This window comes from Neoarius graeffei, chromosome 4 (assembly GCF_027579695.1).
Source record: "Neoarius graeffei isolate fNeoGra1 chromosome 4, fNeoGra1.pri, whole genome shotgun sequence".
NCBI classification, from domain to species: Eukaryota; Metazoa; Chordata; class Actinopteri; order Siluriformes; family Ariidae; genus Neoarius; species Neoarius graeffei.
In genome coordinates this window covers 72,041,429-72,066,637 of record NC_083572.1, presented here as the reverse complement: position 1 = coordinate 72,066,637, position 25,209 = coordinate 72,041,429, and the positions used below count along the sequence as shown (strand labels likewise).

The 25,209-nt window shown below is 45.5% G+C and overlaps 1 protein-coding gene across 1 annotated transcript; it reads left to right on the top strand.

Annotated features, from left to right (window-relative positions):
* The first annotated feature begins 249 nt into the window (after positions 1-249).
* Positions 250-25,008, top strand: si:ch211-157b11.8 (fibroleukin). Its single transcript, XM_060918455.1, has 6 exons — positions 250-486; positions 983-1,169; positions 1,510-1,608; positions 1,690-1,802; positions 23,476-23,738; positions 24,678-25,008. The coding sequence occupies exons 1-6, from the start codon at positions 250-252 to the stop codon at positions 25,006-25,008; spliced, it is 1,230 nt and encodes a 409-aa protein (XP_060774438.1).
* Positions 25,009-25,209: the final 201 nt, after the last annotated feature.

Here is a 25,209-nt window from a genome sequence, read left to right as displayed (position 1 = left end):
AAGATGAGAGAGTGGAAGACTTATACAGGTAAAGAGGCATAGAGAAGACATATTATCTCACACAGATCTAACTGGCACAGATTTGAAGGGAAAAAACCCAAAGACTATTTATTTGAAGACTTGTGTGCTAAGAAAGCACTAGGCGGAGAAATAAAGGAGACAGCAATTTGTGCAAAAGATTGTTGAAAGGTAGCAGGAGACTTCTGACAGTTGAGTGCAGTCACTTGTTGGTAAACCTCTTGCTTTCCCATGAGTGTCCATAGCAGTGTGTGCATGTGTGTGTGCATTCTGCGCTGGCTTTTGCTGGTGTTGTGTGTGATGTGTCTGTGTGTACTGTGTCAGAGGGACAGTTTGGTGGCTGGGCCACCCAACAGAAGGTGTGTCGGGGGCTGTAGTGCAACAGCATCTCCCCCAAAAGCACACCTCACACACAAGAAGGACATACTACCCAGAAAAACACAGGAACCTCTCCAAAGAAACACACAGGTGAGTTGCCTTGAGTATTTTTAAGTGTGTAGGTGCAGTGTAGTGTTTTTCTGGGAATTGGACCCTTTCTGTTTTTGTGTTTAAATGAAGGAAAGAGCAGAAAGCAGCAATTACATTTTGGTTATCCTCTATATGAAGTTCTGTATCATTGATTAAGTGTTTTTAGTTTTTATAACACTGCAAAATTAGACAATTGTAATAAATATACTTATATTTCGGAGAAATAGCATTAAATTACTAATCAGCATGAAATTATTGAATGGTCATTATCATTATGTATGATGATGTGGCTGTTTATTATTGTGCCTATTATGTTAGTTTGTGGCACGTATATGGATTTTTTTTAAATGCATATACCTGGAGGAATTAGAAAATTTTCATGCACTTGCTGCAGTATTGCTGTATTATTGTTCCATCCATCCATCCATCCATCCATCCACTGTGCCACATAAAACTGAACAAAAAGTAATATAATTTGTGTGTGTGTGTTGTTTAGTCATCTTCCATGTCGGAACGTCTGATGCAGCTACAGCGGTGTATGAAACAACATGAACCAGCTTCAGGAAATCAAAGTGATGGATCCAATTCCTTGGCAACCATTTTGGCTCTAATGACAGCTGTACTTATCGAGTGTGACCTGCACTGCCACAGTCAAAGACTTAGAGATATGGCAGGCAGGCTAGGTCTGTGGCTGATATTCTCACAAACTCTGCTGTCAGATTTTAAATAGCAGCTTATATTTACTGCTTTGAGAGCCTCTGAATTGAGTGCATTTCTCCCAGCACTCTCAATTAATTCCAATCTTCCCAACTAACACACAGAGAGAGAGAGAGAGAGAGAGAGTAAACAGAGGTTGGTAGTTGTACTCTTAGGAATGTGGATCTTCTGTAAGAACTAACACTTAAACAACCTCTGTTCAGCCACTGAACATCCTTTAGACAATCTTTATATAACCCTGTCTCAGTAGAGTAGGCTGTAAATCACAAAACCCTAAACCAACCTGTCTGTCTGTGTGTCTGTCAGAGCGTGCAGCTGTGGGGAAAAATGGAGAAAAAGACTTGCTGCTACTGATGAAGAGCATCACACATTCTGGCTCACCACCAACACAAGGTGCTTTAACAGGTACACGCACACACGCACGCACACACACGCAGTATTAAATTAGCTGTTATTGTATGTTTTATGTCCCGCTGTGTCTGGTAGTGTTTCCCTCTGCAGGACTTTATCCACAGAATTGCTACGAGATCTTTCAGTTTGGAATAAAAGATAATGGAATTTACACCATCCAACCAGACCCTCAAAAACCAGCCTTGGAGGTGAATCATCATACCATTGCATGCATATGTAACAGAAACTAAATCCAAATGAAATTAAATATATAATGTTTTAAAAATTTTTGAACATTATATTTGTTAAAAAAAGGTTTTGGTAATGGAGTGTGTCTATTATGTGTCTGTTCAATCCCTGGATCTGACACCCTAGGCTATAAAAATAGGACACACACACACACACACACACATATAGCCGGTTCATTTGTTATATATATATATATAAAACAACTGAACCCGAGCTGTGTTCAGTTGTTGGACTTCTGTGCCATGCACGGTTTGGCCATAATGAACACCATGCTCGAGCATAAGGGTGCCCATAAGTGCACATGGCACGAGGACACCCTAGGCTGTAGATCGATGATTGACTTTGTAGTTGTTTCATCTGATCTATGACCATATGTCTTGGACACTCGGGTGAAGAGAGGAGCAGAGCTGTCAACTGATCACTAGCTGGTGGCAAGCTGGATCAGATGGCGGGGGAGGAGGCCGGACAGACCTGATAGGCCCAAACGTGTAGTGAGAGTATGCTGGGAACGTCTGGTGGAGGGTCCCGTCCGTCAGATCTTCAACTGCCACATCCAGCAGAGCTTCAACTGCATACCGGAGGATGATGGGGACATTGAGTCCGAGTGGACCATGTTCCGCACCTCCATTGCTGAGGCGGCCATGCAGAGTTGTGGCTGCAACGTTGTTGGTGTCTGTCGTGGCGGTAATCCCCGAACCCGGTGGTGGACACCTGCGGTGAGGGGAGCCGTCAGGCTTAAGAAGGAGTCCTATCGGGCTTGGTTTGCCTGTGGGTCTCCAGAGGCAGCTGACAGATACCGACGGGCCAAGCGGAACATGGCTCAGGCAGTTACTGAAGCAAAAACTCAGGTGTGGGAGGAGTTTGGTGAGGCCATGGAAAGTGACTTTCGGTCGGCTTCGAAGAGATTCTGGCAAACTGTCTGGTGGCTCAGGAAGGGGAAGCAGTGCTCTGTCCCTACTGTTTACAGCGAGGATGGAGTGCTGTTGACCTCGACTGGGGACATCGTCCGACGGTGGAAGGAATACTTGGAGGATCTCCTCAATCCCACCTTCATGTTGTCCGAGGAGGATGCAGAGTCTGAGGGTGCTTGGGAGGACTTGCCCATCACAGGGGCTGAGATTGCCGTGGTGGTTAAAAAGCTCCTCAGTAGCCAGGCTCCGGGGGTGGATGAGATTCGTCCTGAGTTCCTGAAGGCACTGGATGTTGTTGGGCTGTCTTGGCTGACACGCCTCTTCAACATTGCATGGAGGTTGGGGACAGTGCCTCTGGACTGGCAGACTGGGGTGGTGGTCCCCCTTTTTAAAAAGGGGGATCAGAGAGTGTGTTCCAACTATAGGGGGATCACACTTCTCAGCCTCCCTGGGAAAGCCTATGCTGGGGTGCTGGAGAGGAGAGTCTGGTTGATACTTGAACCTCGGATTCAGGAGGAACAATGCGGTTTTTGTCCTGGTCATGGAACACTGGACCAGCTCTTTATCCTTGCAAGGGTACTGGAGGGTGCATGGGAATTTGCCCAACTGGTCTACATGTGTTTTGTGGAGCTGGAGAATGCCTACAACCATGCCTCTCATGGTGCCCTGTGGGGGGTGCTTCGGGAGTATGGGGTCCAGGGCGTAGTATGACCCTGTATGACCGGAGCAGGAGTTTGGTTTGCATTGCCGGCAGTAAGTCAGACTCGTTCTCGGTGCATGTGGGACTCCACCAGGGCTGCCCTTTGTTGCCGGTTCGGTTCATAACTTTTATGGACAGAATTTCTAGGCATAGCCAAGGGGCGGAGGGTGTCCAGTTTGGTGGCAGCAGGATCACATCTTTGCTTTTTGCAGATGATGTGGTCCTGTTGGCTTCATCAATCTGTGACTTACAGCATACACTGGGACGGTTTGCAGCCAAATGTGAAGCAGCTGGGATGAGGATCAGCACCTCCAAGTCTGTGGCCATGGTGCTCAGCCGGAAATGGGTGGAGTGCCTACTCCGGGTCAGGGGGGGGGAGTTGCTACCTAAAGTGGAGGAGTTTAAGTATCTCAGGGTTTTGTTCATGAGTGAGGGTAAGGGGGAGCAGGAGTTGGACAGACGGATCGGGGCAGCGTCATCAGTGATGCGGACACTAAACCGGTCTGTTGTGGTAAAGAGAGAACTGAGCCAAAAGGTAAAGCTCTCAATTTACTGGTCCATCTACGTTCCCACTCTCACCTATGGTCACGAGCTATGGGTAGTGACCAAAAGAATGAGATCGCGGATACAAGTGGTAGAAATAAGTTTTCTCCACAGGGTGGCTGGGCTCTCCCTTAGAGACAGGGTGAGAAGCTTGGTCATTCAGGAGAGACTCAGAGTAGAACCGCTGCTCCTCCACATCAAAAGGAGTCAGTTGAGGTGGTTCGGGCACCTTGTTAGGATGCCCCCTGGATGCCTCCCAAGGGAGGTTTTCTGGGCATGCCCCACCGGGAGGAGACCCCGAGGCAGACCCAGGACATGCTGGAGAGATTATATCTCTTGGCTGGCCTGGGAATGCCTCAGTATTCTCCCGGAAGAGCTGGTGGAGGTAGCCGGGGAGAAGGAAGTCTGGGCTGCTCTGCTTAGGCTGCTACCCCTGCGACCCGGATCAGGATAAGTGGTAGAAGATGGATATATATTTCATCTCATTATCTCTAGCCCCTTTATCCTGTTCTACAGGGTCTCAGGCAAGCTGGAGCCTATCCCAGCTGACTACAGGCGAAAGGCGGGGTAGACCCTGGATAAGTCGCCAGGTCATCAGTTAACCTAACCTTCATGTCTTTGGGGGAAACCGGAGCACCCGGAGGAAACCCATGCGGACACAGGGAGAACATGCAAACTCCGCACAGAAAGGCCCTCATCGGCTACGGGGCTCAAACCCGGACCTTCTTGCTGTGAGGTGACAGCGCTAACCACTACACCACCGTGCCGCCCGTGTATATATATATATATATATATATATATATATATATATATATATATATATATATATATATATATAGAGAGAGAGAGAGAGAGAGAGAGAGAGAGAGAATATTACACAGTTGTGTGAAGATATGAAGTTTATCTTCAAGTGGTGAATGTATATTTCCCCAGTAAGTGAAGTGGATAGTGGATGAGTGAAAATATTTTCAACACAAGAAGATAAACTTACAAATACAAAATCTTTATTGAGCCTCCCCGTAAGGGATCTTCCAGATTAATTTACAAGGTAATAAAAAAACGCAATATTAAAATGTAAATTGGTACAATAATAAAAATAATAATAAACTAGTTACTTAAAAATCTAGACAATAATATTTTCTTTAAATTGCCCTTAAAGGCATGTGCACTAGAGCTTGACTTGATGTTTGGGGGAACAGTATTCCACGTTCTGGCGCCACGATATATAAAGGACTGTTGTGTGGCATTTGGGCAGACTTAAGCTGTCTCTGTTCCTGGTGTTATACCTGTGAACCTCGGATCTCATATGATAAAGTTCAGTTAAGTACTGAGGTGCTAAATTATTTCTGATTTTAAACATCATTGTAGCTTCCCTGATGTAAAGAAGGTCAGATATGGGAAGTAGCCTAAGCTGTTTCATAATTGGAGTGATATGGTCAAACTTCCTTTTGCCAGATAAGAGACGGCCAGCAAAGTTTTGCACTAATTGTAATTTTTCAGTGTTATGTTTACTTGTCCCTGACCATACCGTAGAACAGTAAAACATTTTGCTGAAAACTAGAGAGTTGATAACAATGAATAAAGTTGATTTGTCGAAAAGGTGCCTTATCCTACTTATCATACAAAGTTTAGCCATTAAATCAGATGCTAATGAGTCAATGTGTTGGCCAAAGGTCAGACCCTTGTCCAATATGACACCTAGATCCCTTACGGAATCTTCAACTGTGAGATCTTTCTCTAAAAACATTAGAGTAGGGATCGGAGTCTGAGCAAGCATCCCTACTCTAATGTGGCTTCAAACTTCATATCTTTGCGCCACTGTGTAATGTTCTTTACATTATATGGACACATCCACAAAAAATATGCAATGTAATCAAAAGAATTTTAATTTTGAACTGGTTTGCCATTTTGACAACGCTCTCGTCAGTCAGCGGGAAAACACCAGGAGTGAAACGTTGGAAAATATGTCACTCAGATCTGCAATGTATTTCATATGAAAAATGTGAGTTTTTCAACATGAGAAGATAAACTTCATATCTTCAAGCCAATGTGTAAGTTTTCTTTTTATTATATAGACACATTCACAAACAAAAAGTACCCAAATTTATCAAAGAAATTCATCAATTTCCTCGCGAGTGACACACAGAGATTTATGTCACAGTTTTGAATCTCCACGTCCTGGATGTAGCTCATATGAAAAAAATTAGTGGTATATTTCCCAGTAAAATACTTGGTTGTTTCCGGAGTTCCGGTTGAGCATGTAAGAGAGCAAGATGCAGGTGGAGAGAGCTCCCGGGTTTGCTAACAATTTTTCATATTTCACACACATAGTTACACCCCCGTATTATTATCTTTAAAGTTTTAGAACATTTTTTTACTGAAATGGCATCAGAGAAATCGCGTCGGTACAAGATTACTGCCACAGCTACGCCTGCTACTAAGAACTCTGACCATGCTAGCGCTTCGTCTGCTAGTACTCATGGCACCTCCCCTGTTAAACTACTTGTGGATTTAGACAATCTTCGTTCTGCTTTAATGTCTGATCTAACATCTGCCATTACTGATCAACTTAAACTGGCGATAGACGCTGCTCTGGCACCAATTGCTGCTGCGATTGAAGGATTTACAGTGAAGATCGATTCTCAAGACCGCCGTATTGTTGATTTGGAGCAACACCTCTCCTCTTACAGTGATCGAGTTGTGTCGCTAGAAAGAGCAGTTGAAGATCTTGCCACGGCTAACAAGCAGCTAAATGATAAAATGGAAGACCTAGAATCCCGCTCCCACCGCTGCAATCTTCGCGTCATTGGCATACCTGAGGGGGCAGAAGGAGCTGATCCAATGGCATATATGTCCAATTTTTTTGCTGACGTTCTGGGGACAGGTGTATTCCAATCACCACCACGTTTGGACAGAGCTCATTGCATCGGCCCTTAACCATCGAACCCCAACGCCAAGGGGCTAAAGCTGAGGGTCTTCATCATTCAGCTCCACTATCATCAGGACAAGGAGCGAGCCTGGTGCTGGGGGATTGCCAACAAGAAGCAGCTTACTCACGACGGTCGTAAGGTCTACATTTCCCCAGATTTCAATGCTAGCGTCGCTAAAAAGAGGGCTGCTTTCACCAATGTGAGACGATGTCTGAAGGAGAAAGAGGTGCAGTTTTCCCTGCGTTTTCCTGCCCAACTTCGTATCGACCATGGCAATGAGAAACTCCAATTCGCCAGTGGATGCACAGAGTAACTTTCCTTCAGGGTGAAGTAAGGTCCATTGGACTTTCTATATGTGACAGTATTTTGGATCTTTTGTAGTTTGTACAGCGGTTTGCTTACTTATAGTTTACCCATCGATGGCAGTTAGCTTACTGGCTTGCTGGCAGGCTAGAACTAGCTGCTATGTCATTAGCAGCTAACATTACTTTACAGGTTAACCTAGCTCTGTTAGCTTTCAAGCTAGCTTTGGAGGGAATGAACCTGTGCATGTTTTATTTTAACTATGGTTTGCTATTCCTGGGTCTTTTATAGATGTTTTGAAATGCTATTACTAGTTTACTTTGCTTATACTTTCATATCCGTAAACATGACTGATTTTGCATTGTGTTTAATGTTAGGTTAACAATGAGAATTCTCAAGGTGATTGAGCTGCGGTCTAGCTCTAGCCCAGTTAATACAGTTCTGACTTGCGTTTATCGCAGGGGTGTTTTGATAATCTAGTTTAAATACTAAATGTGAATTTTTCGCCAGGGAACCTCTCTGTTCAGAAGAGGTGACTTGTTTTGTTCAGATGCATCGAAATCAGACTAGGAGTTTCTCCGTGATTTCTCCTTGGGGAGGGAGATTTAGGGACTGGGGGAGGGGAGGGAGGGGAGGATACTTTTACCTGTGTGCACATGTGACTTTGTTTCGTTTTCATGTGTTTATGTCCTCATTTATGTGTTTTGATGTGATTTTGTTAACCTTACCTGTTTTTTGTTTATATGGTGATTGCTCTGATATTACCCCTCCTAGCTGAGGTCCTTTGGTTTTTGCTAGGTGTATGTGCTGTATTTCCAGTTTATTTCTCATACCCATTGTTAGGTTTTTTTTCCATCTCTGGCCCTCACCATCTCGAGATCAGTCCCCTCGTGTCACCCAGACGTCTGGGGGTGAGTCGCAGAAAAAAGAAAGGAACCCCACAATCCAGTTCGCAATCTTTATTCGCAAGTCCCCCAATGAGACAAGAATACAGGGGGTTATTATATGTGGGTGTTATCTGTGTGGATGAAATGACATCACTGTTTGATATCTGTCTATGTGTGTGTGTGTGTGTGTGTGTGTGTGTGGATATGCAGCTATGCTATGTGTGTGTGTGTATGTGAATGTGTGTGTGTGTGTGTGTGTTATGTGTGTGCGTTGTAGGATGTCAGACTATGACAATAGTGACTAGGTCAGTAAACCTTGGACTGAGCAAAACACATCTTAATAAGCAATATATTCTGATAGAATGTCCCAAAATATATCAGTATTACGTCTCGAGCAATGTGTCTAGCTTAGACAGAAGGTCACACAGTAACTTGGTCAAGTTACACAGAATTCAATGCCTTCTAGCTGAAATAGTAAAATAGAACAGAACAGAACAGAACAATATTAAAAATAAATCCTTACAATTTTGTCACAAAATAAATTACTGCCTTCTTGGTCAAGAATAAATACTTACAATTATTTATCCTTACAAAGGAATAAAACCTTACACCCATCTTGCTGTTTTATTCACCCTGATTTAAGATATGGGTGATCATGTTAAAACTGATTCATCCCTGAGATTCTTCAGTTGGAATTTAAAAGGGATGAATAGCCCTGTGAAGAGATCTAGAGTGTTCTCTCACTTAAAACAGTTGATGGTAGATGTAGCTTTTCTCCAGGAGACTCATCTGCATGTTAAGGACCAACATAGGATAAAACCCCCTTGGGCTGAGCATTATTTTCACTCTAATTTTGATTCCAGGGCCAGAGGAGTTGCCATTCTAATCCACAAAAAATTTACACTTTTCCCCAGCTAAAGTTATTGCTGATAAAAATGGTAGATATTTAATCATAATGGGCTCTATTAACCACACACCTGTTCTTTTGGTGAATGTATATGCTCCTAATTTTGATAATTTGGAATTTGCTTATAACCTTTTAATGCAGATCCCAAACCTAAACACCCATTTATTAATATTTGGTGGAGACTTGAATTGTGTTATCAACCCTGTGTTGGATCAATTCAGTGCTCGAACCAGTGTGCCATCGGCCATGCCAAAAGCTTTCTCTGAATTTATGACACAGCATAAATACACTGACCCTTAGAGATTTAATAACCCTCTAGCTAGAGAATACTCATTGTTTTCCCACGTACACCATACGTTTTCTCATATAGATTACTTTTTTGTTGATGGCTCTCTACTCCCAGAGGTTATAAACATAAAATATTGACCTATTGTTATTTCAGATAACGCTCCCCTGGTTCTTGATATTGACTTGAATTCCCATCGTGTGGACCGACCCCCATGGAGACTGAATTCTTTATTTTTATCTGACCCCTCTTTCTGTGAATTAATTTCTTCATCCATTGACATTTTCCTTAGGATAAACAAAACTTCTAACACATCTTACTCTTTACTATGGGATACCCTCAAAGCTTACCTTAGAGGATACATCATATCATGTGCATCGCACCAAAATAAAATTAGGAAAGCTAAACAGACGGACCTTTCCAATGCCATTCTTAACATTGATCATCAGTATGCACTGAATCCATCTCCTGAGCTCTTTAAACAATGCCTTGACCTTCCCTTCAGGCCGAGTTTGGCCTCCTGTCAACAGGGGCAGCAGAGAGGTTATTGCTAAAGTCTCGTGGCTCTTACTACGAATATGGTGATAAAGCCAGTCACCTTCTAGCACATCAGCTAAAGCGTCAGACAGCAGAGCGCATTATTCCACAAATTAAAAATCTCTCGGGAACATTAACTTTCGACCCTGTTGAGATAAACTCTACTTTTAAGTCCTATTATTCTTCACTTTATACCTCTGAGTTCCCAACCAACTCCAACAACATGATCCATTTTCTTAATGGCTTGGATATCCCTAATATAAATTCCACTCTAGCTGATCAACTTGATGTTTCTATAAATTTGGATGAGGTTGTGGGTTCTATCATGTCATTGCAATCAGGCAAAGCTCCTGGTCCAGATGTTTTTCCCCCTGAATTCTATAAGAAATTTCACATTCAATTAGCCCCGTTGCTTCTATCTGTGTTTGAGGAATCTCTAAAGCAAGGTTCACTCCCCCCCACTCTAAGGCCCTGTCCACACGGCAACGGATTCAGGTGACTCCGATACAATTGCTTATCGTTTAGGCCTGGCGTCCACACGGCACCGGCGTTTTGGGTGCCCAAAACGCAATCTTTTTGAGAACGGGTTCCAGACAAGCTTCAATTTCTCTTCTGTTAAAGGAGGGGAAAGACCCTGATCTGTGTGGCTCCTACAGGCTCCTGAGTCTCCTCAATGCCGACATAAAGGTCCTGGCTAAGCTGTTAGGTACCTGCATTGAAAATGTTCTTCCCAGTATAATATCTGATGAGCAGACTGGTTTCATAAAAGGCAGGCATTCATTTTTCAATATTAGAACGCTGTTTAATATTATCTACTCCAAAGACACGAGTCAACTCCCTGAAGTAGTCATCTCTCTGGATGCTGAAAAGGCTTTTGATAGAGTCGGGTGGGAGTACCTTTTCACTGTTCTGAAAAAGTTTGGCTTTGGGGATACACTAATATCCTGGATACACCTCTTGTACACCTCACCCCTAGCCTCTGTCAACACCAATAATATCAGGTCTGAATATTTCAGTTTATCTCGTGGCACTCGCCAGGGTTGTCCACTCAAACCCTTGCTTTTTGCCATTGCTATAGAGCCCCTCTCTATAGCTATCAGAAATTCACCCTCATTCCTGGGGATAACCCGTAGGGGCATTGAACACAGTCTTGCGTTGTATGCAGATGACTTGCTTTTGTACGCTACTGATCCTCTTTCTCAACTACTCAACATTCTGTCTTTATTACAAAACTTTGGCTCTTTTTCTGGGTACAAGCTCAACCTACAAAAGAGTGAATGTCTCCCTATAAACTCAAAGGCTCTCCTGCTTTCTCAGTCTGACCTACCATTTCAACTGAATAACTGTAGCATCAAGTACTTGGGAGTAACTGTTACTTGTACACTGTCTGCTTTATTAGATACAAATTTTACCCCCCCTACTCAGCCATATGAGGGCTGCTTTCCAGAGGTGGCATAATCTGCCCCTGTCTATGCTTGGTAAAATTAATGCAGTTAAGATGAACATTCTTCCAAAATTTCTATATCTTTTTCAATGCATCCCTCTATTTTTTCCAAACTCATATTTTAAATCTATTGATCAAGCTGTCATTTCCTTCATATGGGGAGGAAAGACTCCTAGGATTAGGAAGTCCCTCTTGCAGCAGTGCTCACTCAGTGGAGGACTCTCATTGCCAAATTTTTATGTATTATTACTGGGCAGCAAATATCCATAAATTTCTGTTTTGGGTACATAACCCCAAAACCCTGTGGTGCCAACTTGAGTTGAGGTCTTGTGTGTCATCCTCTCTTCCTGTTCTTCTCTTCTCTTATCACTCCTGACATCTCCCTCTCATTACACAGATAACCAAATTGTCTGTACCTCCTTGAAAATTTGGTATCAATTCAGGCGCCATTTTAAGTCATACTCCCCCTCTACTCTGATGCCTATAACCCACAATCATTTTTTTCCCACATTCTCTTAGACCCTGCATTTCGCTTGTGGGAGAGAATTGGCATGCAGACGTTCAACGAATTATACACAGGCAGAGTTTTTGGTAGCTTCACAGATCTATCAGTGTAGCACTTTTAATGTGTGGGTGGAGCACAGAGGACGGCAGGACACACTTTGAGGCAGAGCAGGCTATTTATTTCCACAACTTTTCAGTATACTGTGGCGTAAGCCCATACACACACACACACACACACACACACACACACACACACTCTGCATCTAGTCCCGGGTTGCACTCCCTCTGCTCTCTCTCTGCCTCCTTAAATAGGGAGCGGTTACTGGGAAAACACACACAAAATACAGGTTAACTACCGTCAGGTGTAGCGATTCTGCCACTCACCTTCCCTGGCTCCGCCCTCCTGTCACAGACCGGCGCTTGACCATGCCCCCGCTGCCACATACCCCCACCGCCTGACTCAGGCCGGGCGCCCGTCCGGCCCGCAGCCGACTCCCCCCCCCCTTGACGGGAGAGGAAGTCCGCCACGACCATCTGCGCCCCCGGCCTGTGGACCACCTTGAAATTGAAGGGTTGGCGTGCCAGATACCAACGGGTGATCCGTGCGTTGGCATCCTTCATGCGGTGGAGCCACTGGAGGGGCGCGTGGTCCAAACAGAGGGTGAAAGGGCGCATCAGCAGGTAGTAACGGAGGGCGAGGACCGCCCACTTGATCGCCAGGCACTCTTTCTCAATCGTGCTGTAGCGCCCCTCACGCACTGACAGCTTCCGGCTGATGTAAAGGACCGGGCGATCCTCCCCCTCCACCTGCTGGGACAAAACGGCCCCCAGCCCTCTGTCCGACGCATCCGTCTGTAACATAAAAGGGAGAGAGAAGTCAGGGGAGTGTAAAAGTGGCCCCCCACACAGTGCAGCCTTTACCTCAGAGAAAGCCCGCTGGCACTGCTCCGTCCACTGGACCGGATCTGGCGCCCTCTTTTTAGTGAGGTCAGTCAGCGGGCTGGTGACGTCCGAATAATTAGGTATAAACCTACGATAGTAGCCAGCCAGCCCCAGGAACTGTCTCACCCCCTTTTTGGTCTTGGGCCTCGGGCAGGCCGCAATCGCTGCTGTCTTATTAATTTGGGGACGCACCTGCCCGTTGCCCAAGTGGAAGCCCAGATACCGTACTTCCACCTGCCCAATCGCACACTTCTTTGGGTTGGCAGTGAGTCCCGCCCGCCTCAGCGACCTAAGGATGGCCCTCAGGTGTTGCAGGTGCCGCTGCCAGTCATTACTATAAATGATAATGTCGTCTAAATAAGCGGCCGCATAGGTGGCGTGGGGCCGGAGGACCCTGTCCATCAGCCGCTGAAACGTAGCGGGCGCCCCAAACAGCCCAAACGGAAGTGTGACGAACTGGTGTAAGCCGAACGGTGTGGAAAAGGCCGTTTTCTCCCGGGATAATGGAGTCAAGGGGATCTGCCAATATCCCTTCGTCAAATCCAGTGTCGAGTAAAAGCGAGCCGTGCCTAGTCGATCGAGCAGCTCATCAATACGAGGCATTGGGTACGCGTCGAATTTAGACACCGCGTTGACTTTTCTATAGTCCACACAGAACCGGACCGAGCCATCGGCCTTGGGAACCAAGACCACCGGGCTGCTCCAGTCACTGTGGGACTCCTCGACGATGCCCATTTCGAGCATGGACTGAAGTTCTTCCCGAACCACCTTTTTTTTGTGTTCGGGTAGCCTGTAAGGGCGGCTACGCACTACCACCCCCGGGGGCGTCTCTATGTGGTGTTCTATGAGGTTAGTGCGACCGGGCAGGGGCAAGAACACATCCGAAAACTCGGCCTGCAACTGGGCGACCTCCGTGAGTTGGGTCAGGGAGAGGTGGTCTCCACAGGGGACCGGAGAGGTACGTGCTGCCAATGTCCCTTTTTGAACCTCCGGCCCCAGCTCCGCCTTCTCCGGAACTACCGACACCAACGCCACGGGGACCTCCTCGTTCCAGGGTTTCAGCAGATTGAGGTGGTAGATCTGTAGTGCCCCCTCCCTGTCCGTTCGCCTAACCTCATAGTCGACGTCCCCGACTCGCCGTGTGACCTCAAAGGGTTCTTGCCACTTGGCGATTAATTTGGAGCTCGACGTGGGCAACAGGACGAGTACCTTATCTCCCGGAGTGAACTCTCTAAGGCGCGTGCCCTTGTTGTACAGGCGGACCTGCCATTCCTGGGCCTGCCGCAAATTCTCCTGAGTTAGGTGGGTGAGCGTGTGGAGTTTTGCGCGCAGGTCCATAACGTACTGAATTTCATTTTTGCTCTGTGAAGGTCCCTCCTCCCAATTTTCCCGCAGTACATCTAAGATGCCGCGCAGCTTACGCCCGTATAATAATTCAAACGGGAAGAACCCCGTGGAGGCTTGGGGGACCTCTCGCACTGCAAATAACAAGGGTTCGAGCCACTTATCCCAGTTACGTGCGTCCTCACTTACGAATTTTTTGATAATATTTTTGAGGGTGCAATTGAACCGTTCAACTAAACCGTCCGTCTGTGGGTGATAAACGCTGGTGCGGATCGGCTTAATACCCAGTAGCCCATACAGTTCGCTCAGTGTTCGTGACATAAACGAGGTGCCTTGGTCAGTCAGAATCTCTTTCTGGATTCCAACCCGGGAGATGACGTGGAAGAGGGCCTCTGCAATACTGCATGCTGAGATATTGCGAAGAGGCACCGCTTCCGGGTATTGCGTTGCATAGTCCACCAGAACCAATATAAAGCGGTACCCTCGTGTTGACCAATCTAATGGCCCGACGAGATCCATCCCAATTCTTTCGAACGGGGTCTTGATTAATGGTAGGGGGCGCAAGGGTGCTTTTGGAATGGCCGCTGGGTTTACTAACTGGGATTCGCGGCACGCCGTACACCACTTACGGACGTCGCCGCGAATCCCCGGTCAATAGAATCAGGCCATTATCCGGGCTAGTGTCTTATCCTGCCCAAGGTGTCCAGCCATGGGATTAAAGTGAGCCGCCTGGAATACCAATTCCTGGCGGCTCTTTGGAATTAATAACTGGGTGACTCGCTCTTTCGTCTGAGTGTCCTGCGTTACTCGGTATAATCTATCCTTCAAAATGGAAAAATAGGGGAAGGACGGGGTGGCGTTCGGCTGGAGCATTTGACCATCGATTACTCTCACTTGGTCAAACGCGTGTCGCAGAGTCTCGTCTTGTGATTGTTCCAGTGGGAAATCCGCGAGGGATTCCCCAATAGAAAGAGGAGGAGCCGGCGGCTCCTCACTCTGTCGCGGAGATGACGTAGATGGCTCTGCGACCGCAGCTCCAGCCAAAGCGACACCGGGACCCTCCCCTGTCAACCGGCAGGACCCACTCTTTACTAGGCGTGCCATTAAACCCTGAAATCCCGGCCAATCAGTCCCCAAAATTAAAGAGTGGGTAAGGCGAGGATTAATCGCCGCCTTCACTATGGATTTTTCCCCTCTGAAATATATGTGGACCGACACCAAAGGGTATCTGTGAACATCCCCGTGCACACACAACACCTTCACCCCCTGTGCTCCCCCCAATGCCTCGTCTTGCACCAGGCTTTGGCAGATCGAGGTCTGATTGCAACCCGAATCCACCAACGCCTGATATGTAGCCCCTTGTACACTTACCGGTATGCGATACGCTCCGGCCCAATCGAGGGCAGCTTCTGGCGCGTCGGGGATCCGCACCACCGCCCCCACCTCCATTGCTGCGCACTGTTGCTGCAGGTGGCCCGGTTCCCGCAGCGCCAGCAAACCGGCCCGGGCCTTCCCTCTGCAGCTGTGTTCTGGGGCTCACTCACCTGAGGGGGGGGAGAGACAGACACAGAAGGGAGAAATGGGAGGGCACCATGGGTGCGGCGGGCCGGCTGGGGTGGAGCCGGCCCCCGCCTCCGTGGTGGGGGAATGGGGAGAGGACGGGACACGGGGGGGGGAGAAAGAGAGAGAGAAGAGGCAGCGTCGTTGGCCGTCCTGCCGCCGGAACAGCCGCCAAATGATCCTCCGCCAGTCCTACGGCCTGATCCAGTGACGCCGGGCGGTGGCACTGGACTCACTCCGCGGTTCCGGCTGGTAAGCGGGCGATGAATTGCTCCAGCACCACCTGATCGATGATTCCCTCGGCGTCGCGATCGTCTGCCCTCAGCCACCGCCAGCAGGCGTCCCGGAGTTGCTGGCCGAACGCGAATGGCCGGCCGACTTCCTCCATCCGCAGCGCGCAGAAGCGCTGGCGCTGTTGTTCGGGTGTGCGCCCCACGCGCTGGAGGACGGCCCAGCGAAGGTCGGCGTAGGCCAGCCGGCGGTCGGCGGGGAGCTGTAGTGCGTCCAGCTGCGCCTTTCCCGTGAGGAGGGGGAGGAGGCGCGCCGCGCACTGCTCCATCGGCCACCCCGAGGCTTCGGCGACTTGCTCGAACAAGGTGATAAATGCCTTGGGGTCGTCCTGCGGGCCCATCTTGGTCATGGTGAGGGGAGACGGGCCCGCGGCCGGGGCGCTGGTGGATCCCGCCGATGCGAGGAGATGCCGGAACGCCTCTCGATCTTCCTGCTGGGCCAGCACCAGGGCTTCAAAGCTTCGCTCCTGCTCCTTTCGGAGCGTGACGAGTGCCTGGTGCTGGCTCTGCTGAGCCGTGGTGAGGGCGTGGACCAAGTCCGCGAATGGGAAGGATTCCATGGGGCTGCAAAGGTGGTGCTCCACCTTCTCCCGGGTTTCAGCACCACTGTAGCGCTTTTAATGTGTGGGTGGAGCACAGAGGACGGCAGGACACGCTTTGAGGCAGAGCAGGCTATTTATTTCCACAACTTTTCAGTATACTGTGGCATAAGCCCATACACACACACACACACACACACACACACACACACACACACACACACTCTCTGCATCTAGTCCCGGGTTGCGCTCCCTCTGCTCTCTCTCTGCCTCCTTAAATAGGGAGCGGTTACTAGGAAAACACACACAAAACACAGGTTAACTACCGTCAGGTGTAGCGATTCTGCCACTCACCTTCCCTGGCTCCGCCCTCCTGTCACAGACCGGCGCTTGACCATGCCCCCGCTGCCACAATCAGTTTCACATGATTTGCCCAAAACACATTTATTTAGATATTTTCAAATTAGGCATTGTGTCTTAAATATTTTTTCTGACTTCCCCTCTCCACGCCCTAAGCAGCCATGGGAAGACTTCTTTAAACTTAAACCCAATCAGAGATCACTTGTTTCCCTAATTTATCAAGGTCTTCTGTCATTTAACACAGAGCACTGTTCTAAAAGCTGTGCTGTCTGGGAGCGAGAGCTGGGCATAGAGTTTGAGGAATATTTCTGGGAGAGAGCCATTAACAGAATACGTCATTCTTCATCATGTGGCCGTTTGGGCTTGATTCAATTTAAATTTTGCAAAGATTGCACCTGTTGAGTTCAAGGCTATCAAAAATATACCCTGACATTGAGGACACCCGTGTGAAGTATGTTTGCGTTATGCCCCAAACTTGAATATTACTGGAACTCCATCTTTAAAATCCTCTCGGAAATATTAGGAATCACTCTGGAACCATGCCCTCTTGTAGCCATATTTGGTGTTTCACCCAGCCCACGTGTCCTCAGCAAGACCCATGCAAATGTTGTGGCCTTCACCACCCTACTGGCTAGGCATAGAATTCGACTTAACTGGAAATCACCACAGCCCCCTCTTCTATCTGTCTGCTTGAAAGACCTCATGTTTTTCTTAAAATTAGAGAAAGTCAAATTTACTTTATGTGGGGACACAAGTAGATTCTTCAAGCACTGGAGTCAGGCCTGGAATTTCATCATTTTAGGGGCAAGGCCACTTGGCCTTTTGTGCTGTCAATATTTTGAGGGCACGAAGGCCAAAAGCCAGGGCACCAAGGCCATAAAATAAAACAATGATTTTAAGTTCATGTCTATAATGAATTTAATTTAAGGACTAATGACTCATGACCTATGGTCATGAGCTTTGGGTAATGACAGAAAGAACAAGATCGCGGATACAAGCGGCTGAAATGAGTTTCCTTCGCAGGGTGGCTGGGCGCTCCCTTAGAGATAGGGTGAGAAGCACAGTCACTCGGGAGGAGCTCGGAGTAGAGCCGCTGCTCCTCCACATCGAGAGGAACCAGCTGAGGTGGCTCGGGCATCTTTTTCGGATGCCTCCTGGACGCCTCCCTGGGGAGGTGTTCCAGGCATGTCCCCCCGGGAGGAGGCCCCGGGGAAGACCCAGGACACGCTGGAGGGACTATGTCTCTCGGCTGGCCTGGGAACGCCTCGGTGTTCTTCCCGAGGAGCTGGCCGAGGTGTCTGGGGAAAGGGAAGTTTGGGCTTCCATGCTTAGACTGCTGCCTCCGCGACCCGGTCCTGGATAAGCGGAAGAAGACGAGACGAGACGAGAGACTAATGACTCTTCTGAGGAAGATTGGAGTCTCAGTCGAAACTATCAAGCAGGTAAAGAAACATCTCATCTCATTATCTCTAGCCGCTTTATCCTTCTACAGGGTCGCAGGCAAGCTGGAGCCTATCCCAGCTGACTACGGGCGAAAGGCAGGGTACACCCTGGACAAGTCGCCAGGTCATCACAGGGCTGACACATAGACACAGACAACCATTCACACTCACATTCACACCTACGGCCAATTTAGAGTCACCAGTTAACCTAACCTGCATGTCTTTGGACTGTGGGGGAAACCGGAGCACCCGGAGGAAACCCACACGGGCACGGGGAGAACACGCAAACTCCACACAGAAAGGCCCTCGCCGGCCCCGGGGCTCGAACCCAGGACCTTCTTGCTGTGAGGCGACAGCGCTAACCACTACACCACCGTGCCGCCCGGTAAAGAAACATCTCCTACACTATTATGTCTGAAGATAAGAAAATATTGAACACATCTAAACTTATCAATCCATCACTCACTTCAAAAATTGTAAAACTTATTAAACCTATATCCTCCCATAATTTTTGTTCATTTGACACCGAATGTGCAAGAGCATCTTCAGACTGTACTACTACGCAGATTTTTGATTAACCAAAATTGAGCCTGGTGTAGGTGCATTTGGGTAATTGAGTGATCAATCTCATTAAATCTGAAGGTTAATAATTAAATTTGAATCAGTCTCATTTGAATCGTTTAAATTGAATCAGTCTCATATCATTACATTACTCATGGAATCAGTCTCATTAATTAATACCATTAATTTTGGTGCTTAATAATAAATTACCAAAGCTAAATTATGGTATATTCCAAATTATGATCACTTATCATATTACATAAATTATATGCACCTTTTTGAATTCTTTGGGAGATTGTGTGACTTCATAAACATTGGAACACAAATAAAACACACAGTTTCAATAATAAATGAATTTATTATAACAAAGATAAAAATGGATAATAGCAGATTGAAATATATACAAACAGTGAGGTGTGTGTATGTCTGTATGAATGAGAGGCCTTGTGTGGGTGTGGCCTACAAGAGGGTTAGCTCTTGTAGCTAACTCCACGTGTGTTTGTGAGAGGCCACGTGTTTGTGTAGGCCTAGATTAGCCTTGTGTTTAGCTAAGGCAAAGGAAAGCTAGCTAAAGAGGATGTGTCACCACGTGGGGTTTGAGAACAAAGGATTTAGCTCTGGTTGCTAGCTAAAGTGTGCTTGTGTGTGAGGCCTTGTGGCTAGCTAAGGCCCAAGGATCCTACCTCGTGGAGTTAAAACAAAAGAGGTGTGTGAGTGTGGGGGAAGGACTGCCACGTGTTCGGGTAGGCCTAGATTAACCTCGTGTGGCTAAGACAAAGGGGAGCTAGCTAAAGGTGTGTTTGTGAGTGGCCACGTGGCCTGAACAAAGAGCTAGCCTGTGGATTGCTAACTGAGGTGTGTTTGACCATGTGGTAAGGCCTAACAGTCCTTTGGGGACAATACAGTTATCTCTGGATGCTAATAAGATAGAAGAATTAGCCGTAGCAGCTAATCCACTAGCTTTATAACATTACCAAATTCACAGAAATCTTGATACAATCAAAATGTGTAATAAGGAAATCAAAATGTTAGTAAGGGATAGAGAGAAGCATGCACAGCCTATCTATTAAACAATTGAGAGATTAAAACAAAATAAATCAATTCAACACGCTGCATGTCTATAGTGTAACAATTAAATGTGAGTTTAAATTCACACTACTTCAGTAAAAGCTAATTCCTAAGACTAGGTTTTGCCCAAATGCCAAGTCTTACTCAGTATCTTGCCTCTAGCAAGATTATGAAGAGATGTTCCGAGACTTTGGAGTTTCGGCGTTGTGGAGCACGTGAGTCGATTTCGTGGAGCAGAGAACTTGATCCGACGCGTGGTCGCTCGTGATGAAAAGAAAGTCTCTGATTAAATACTGTGCACAGCTTTTGAGTTAAAAAGAATTCAATCGCTTCTTAACTTTAAAATAACTGCCTGGCTGCAGTGTTGTACATACTTACAGTGCAATGCAATAATGAGTACACCCCCCTGAAAAACGACATTTTTCACAGTATTAAAATGAACACAAACAATATGTCCCAAACAGTTCCTTGATGATGTTTATTGCACTATGTTCTTACATTATAACTCAAGCAGAAAGGTGAAAAGATGCCTTAAATTAAATATTTTTCTGTTTTCGTGAAAGTGGGGTGGAGCAAAAGTGAGTACACCCCACAACAAACTCAATTACATCCAGTACATTTAGTACTTTGTATGGCCTCCATTATTTGCAATGACAGCCCCAAGTCTCCTTGGCATGGAATGCACAAGTTGACAACATTTGGCTACATCAATCTTTTTCCATTCTTCAAGGATGACATCTTTCAGAGCCTGGATGTTGGATGGAGAGTGATGCTCAACCTGCCTCTTCAGTATTCCCCAAAGATGCTCTATAGGGTTCAGATCAGGTGACATACTTGGCCATGGAATCACTCTCACCCTGTTCCTCTTCAGAAAGTCAGCAGTGGCCTTAGATGTGTGTTTTGGGTCATTGTCATGTTGAAAAATGGCACGACGACCAACGGCCCGAAGTGATGGAAGCATCTTAGCTTTCAGTATAGAGCAGTACATTTGAGAATTCATGATGCCATCAATGAAATGCAGTTCTCCAACACCCGCAGCACTCATGCAACCCCACATAAGAACACTACCCCCTCCATGTTTCACTGTGGGCACCATGCATTTTTCCTTATACTCCTCACCCTTGCGACGCCAGACTGTTTTGAAGCCATCAGTTCCAAAAAGATTGATTTTGGTCTCATCACTCCAGAGTATAGAGTCCCAGTAGCCTTCATCCTTTTCAGCATGTGCCCTGGCCAACTCTAGACGGGCTTTTTTGTGACTGGGCTTTAGGAGAGGCTTCCTTCGGGGACGACACCCATGCATGCCATTCCGCTGCACTGTATGGCATATTGTGTCACGTGACACGTTCACTCCAATTTCAGTCTCTACTTCCTTAGATACCTGTTGTGCACTTGCATGCCGATTTTCCTCAACTTTTCTCATTACAAGCCGCTCCTGCCTGGGTGTTAATTTTCTTGGCCGGCCTGTACGTCTCTGTACTTTGGCTGCAGTTCCATCTGTCTTGAATTTTTGGATCACTTTTGCAACCGTGTTCTTACTGATAAGTAAGGCTTTACTGATCTTCTTGTAGCCCTCACCTCTCTTGTGTAAAGCAATAATCCGCTTTCTCAGATCCAGAGACATTTCCTGGCCATGAGGTGCCATTGCTGACAGCAGGAAATGGGAAAGGGTGGTTTGCTTTAGGTAACAGCCTTTTGTAGCCAACTGCCTAATTAACACCTGTGTAATGACTAATTAGACTCACCTGTGGTTAATTGTTTGTTCAGGTCCACATTGGTAGCCTAAAAAGTTGCTTTACTCAGAGCCCTTCAGTGGGGTGTACTCATTTCTGCACCACACAAATTTCACTAAAACTGAAATAAAAATCATTTAAGTTATATTATTAGCCTTTGTTTTGAGTTCAAAAGCTCAACAGAACCTGTGTTTAACTTAGTCTGGGAACATTTTGGAAATATATCTTTGTGTTCCTTGTCATATTGTGTGAAATGTTACTTTTCAAAGAGGGTGTACTCATTATTGCATTGCACTGTATATGAAGAGTATATGAGACAGTCATTGGGTGTACTCATTTTTGTAATTTAAACAAACTTAAACTATCATGTTTTACCTCAGGCCACAGTGCTGCCCTTTTGTGATTGGCTTGAAACTCAAGACAAGTCTGTGCTTATCCGTTGGCTACAGAGGAAGTTGCGCCATTTTCTAATTTACACAGAGCAATTTAAGGTCTTTGCACTTTTGACAGCAAGCTAATTAGCATTTGTTACCGGCTACAGTCAGTACTCGGCACGTTAAAAATGGGTCAACGTTGTAACGACATAACATTACTGTACAAGCAATGCTTATTTAATGGTAACAAACTTAAGCCCTATATGTTGAAATTCCTATCTTATTCATTCATTAATTTATCACACAGTCAACTTCCTATCAGTCAACTTCTTCCCTCCTTCTGTGAAAATTCAACGTCTCAGACACAGACACAAGTGGGCAGAGGATGCGTTTGATTACGTCTCCTGGTTGGCTGGTGATAGATTGGTGTCATTATAGCACGTCGGAGCGGTTCATGCCAGGCTCAAGTCCGATCCACCACTGATGAGTTGCCCAATAAGAATCCACAATGTCATCAAAAGACGTATTTTTTTCTCAATAGATGCAGGTGATGTTAAAGCCTATTGGCAGTCACGAGGCAGACTACAAAACCACAAAACTGCAGGGCATCAAGGCCACTGTGGCCTTACAGCAGATATTTTTTTCCAAGGGCACAAGGCCAAATTGAGAGGGCACGAGGGCCATGGCCCTCGTGGCCCTCGTGAAATTCCTGCCCTGACTGGAGTCCTTTTATAGAATACTTTGCTGACTTACAAACACTCCCATGATCTAGTATGTTTAAGACTACTTTCCAACCCACCAACTTTTAACTGTTCTCCTTCTATACCAGCCTAGTACTTAGGATATATATCTAATCTCCTCAATGGTACTGTAAAGTCTTCTTATTCTTCACTTTAGGGCCTCTATTACTCTCTTGTTATGATGTTATCACAAATACACCATAACTGTGATTGTTATGCAGACAACCACCAAGGATCTGGCCACCAGTGTCCTTTATATATATATATATATATATATATATATATATATATATATATATATATATATATATATATATATATATATATATATATATAAATTTTTTAGGGTGCGTATTTATTCTTTATAGTTTATTTGTCTTGTTTTTGCTTTGTTCTCACTTTTTTTGTTCTTCTTTACTGTTAATGTTTTAGATGTCCTTGTTTGTGATTTGTGTGCCTGGGATGTATTTGTATGTCTGTTTTGTGAAGGGATGGGAATGGTTGGGTGGGTGGGCGGGAGGGGGTGGGGTGGTGTGAGTCTGTGCTCTTTGAATTTCATATGAATATTTGTACTGTAAATTTTAATTTGTGCTTTAAAAATGAATAAATAAACCTTGACCAAAAAATACTTGGTTGTTTCCATATATATAATAAGTGTATGTATACATACACACTTATTTGTATTTACACATACTTATTTGTAAATGAAGACTTTTCTTTCATTTTAGGCTGTGTGTGATATGGAGTCTGCAGGAGGTGGATGGACGGTGTTTCAGCGTCGATTTGATGGACAAGTGGACTTTAACCGGACCTGGCAGGATTATCGGGATGGCTTTGGTTCTTCACAAAAGGAGCTCTGGTTAGGGAACACAGTTCTACATGCTCTTACATCCAGTGGGAAACATACACTCCACATCACTCTCCAAGACTGGCATCAACAGACCCGACATGCCATCTACAACAACTTTAAAGTGGCAGGAGAGAACCAGAGGTGCAGAGTTCCTCACACACCTAAACACACATACAGAGCATGAGAAAGAGACTCAATACTGTACACACTATACAGGAACAAAAATGGTCAATGGCATTCTTTATGATTTGATTATCTTCTAGTCTGTCTTATTGTTCTATCTTATTGTTAGAGTTATAATACATAGAATTATATATATATATATATATATATATATATATATATATATATATATATATATATATATATATATATACACACACACACACTACCGTTCAAAAGTTTGGGGTCACTTTGAAATTTCCTTATTTTTGAAAGAAAAGCACTGTTCTTTTCAATGAAGATCACTTTAAACTAATCAGAAATACACTCTATACATTGCTAATGTGGTAAATGACTATTCTAGCTGCAAATGTCTGGTTTTTGGTGCAATATCTCCATAGGTATATAGAGGCCCATTTCCAGCAACTATCACTCCAGTGTTCTAATGGTACAATGTGTTTGCTCATTGCCTCAGAAGGCTAATGGATGATTAGAAAACCGTTGTACAATCATGTTAGCATCGCCGAAAACAGTTGAGCTCTTTAGAGAAGCTATAAAACTGACCTTCCTTTGAGCAGATTGAGTTTCTGGAGCATCACATTTGTGGGGTCGATTAAATGCTCAAAATGGCCAGAAAAATGTCTTGACTATATTTTCTATTCATTTTACAACTTATGGTGGTAAATAAAAGTGTGACTTTTCATGGAAAACACAAAATTGTCTGGGTGACCCCAAACTTTTGAACGGTAGTGTGTGTGTGTGTGTATATATATATATTGTATACACACACACATATATATATATATATATATTAATGGAGCCATTGCACTTGGGAACACACATGCAATTTACATATAAGAAATCAAGTTTGTGTAAACCCACAAATATCTCATTCTTCCTGCTCTTTGTATCTGTCAGGTTTCGTCTGACTGCACAAAATTACCAAGGAGATGCTGGTAATGCCCTCAGCTATAGTAAGCACTACAACCATGATGGCAGAGCTTTCAGCACATATGATCGTGATCATGATCGCTATGCAGCTGGTAGCTGTGCTCAGTACTATGGTGCAGGCTGGTGGTTCGATTCCTGTTTGGCTGCCAATTTGAATGGACATTACTACCACGGCCGCTACGTTGGCATCACAGATGGCATCTACTGGGGCACCTGGTACATCCTCACTGACTCTCGAACGAGGGAGAGATACTCATTTAAAAGTGTGGAAATGAAAACACGACCCAGACAGCCCTAAAATAATCTTTTTCCAACATTCATATAACATACACAAATTATGCAATGCTACTTTAAGTATTTATACTACACTAAACCTAGAGTGCATGGTACCAGTTACAATGTCATATTTAACACTACAGTCAGGGATTTTTAAGTCAGTACACTTTATGTAATATGTAGCAAAGTTATCCTCATATTCTGGTAGCTCATATCTCTGTGG

What these genes read in the sequence shown, in the direction of transcription:
- si:ch211-157b11.8 (XM_060918455.1), top strand. Translation starts at nt 250, where the DNA reads ATGAGTGTCCATAGCAGTGTGTGCATGTGTGTGTGCATTCTGCGCTGG. An exon ending in CTCTCCAAAGAAACACACAG is followed by an intron (nt 487 to 982) that starts GTGAGTTGCCTT and finishes TGTGTTGTTTAG; the next exon opens with TCATCTTCCATGTCGGAACG. An exon ending in GTGGCAGGAGAGAACCAGAG is followed by an intron (nt 23,739 to 24,677) that starts GTGCAGAGTTCC and finishes TGTATCTGTCAG; the next exon opens with GTTTCGTCTGACTGCACAAA.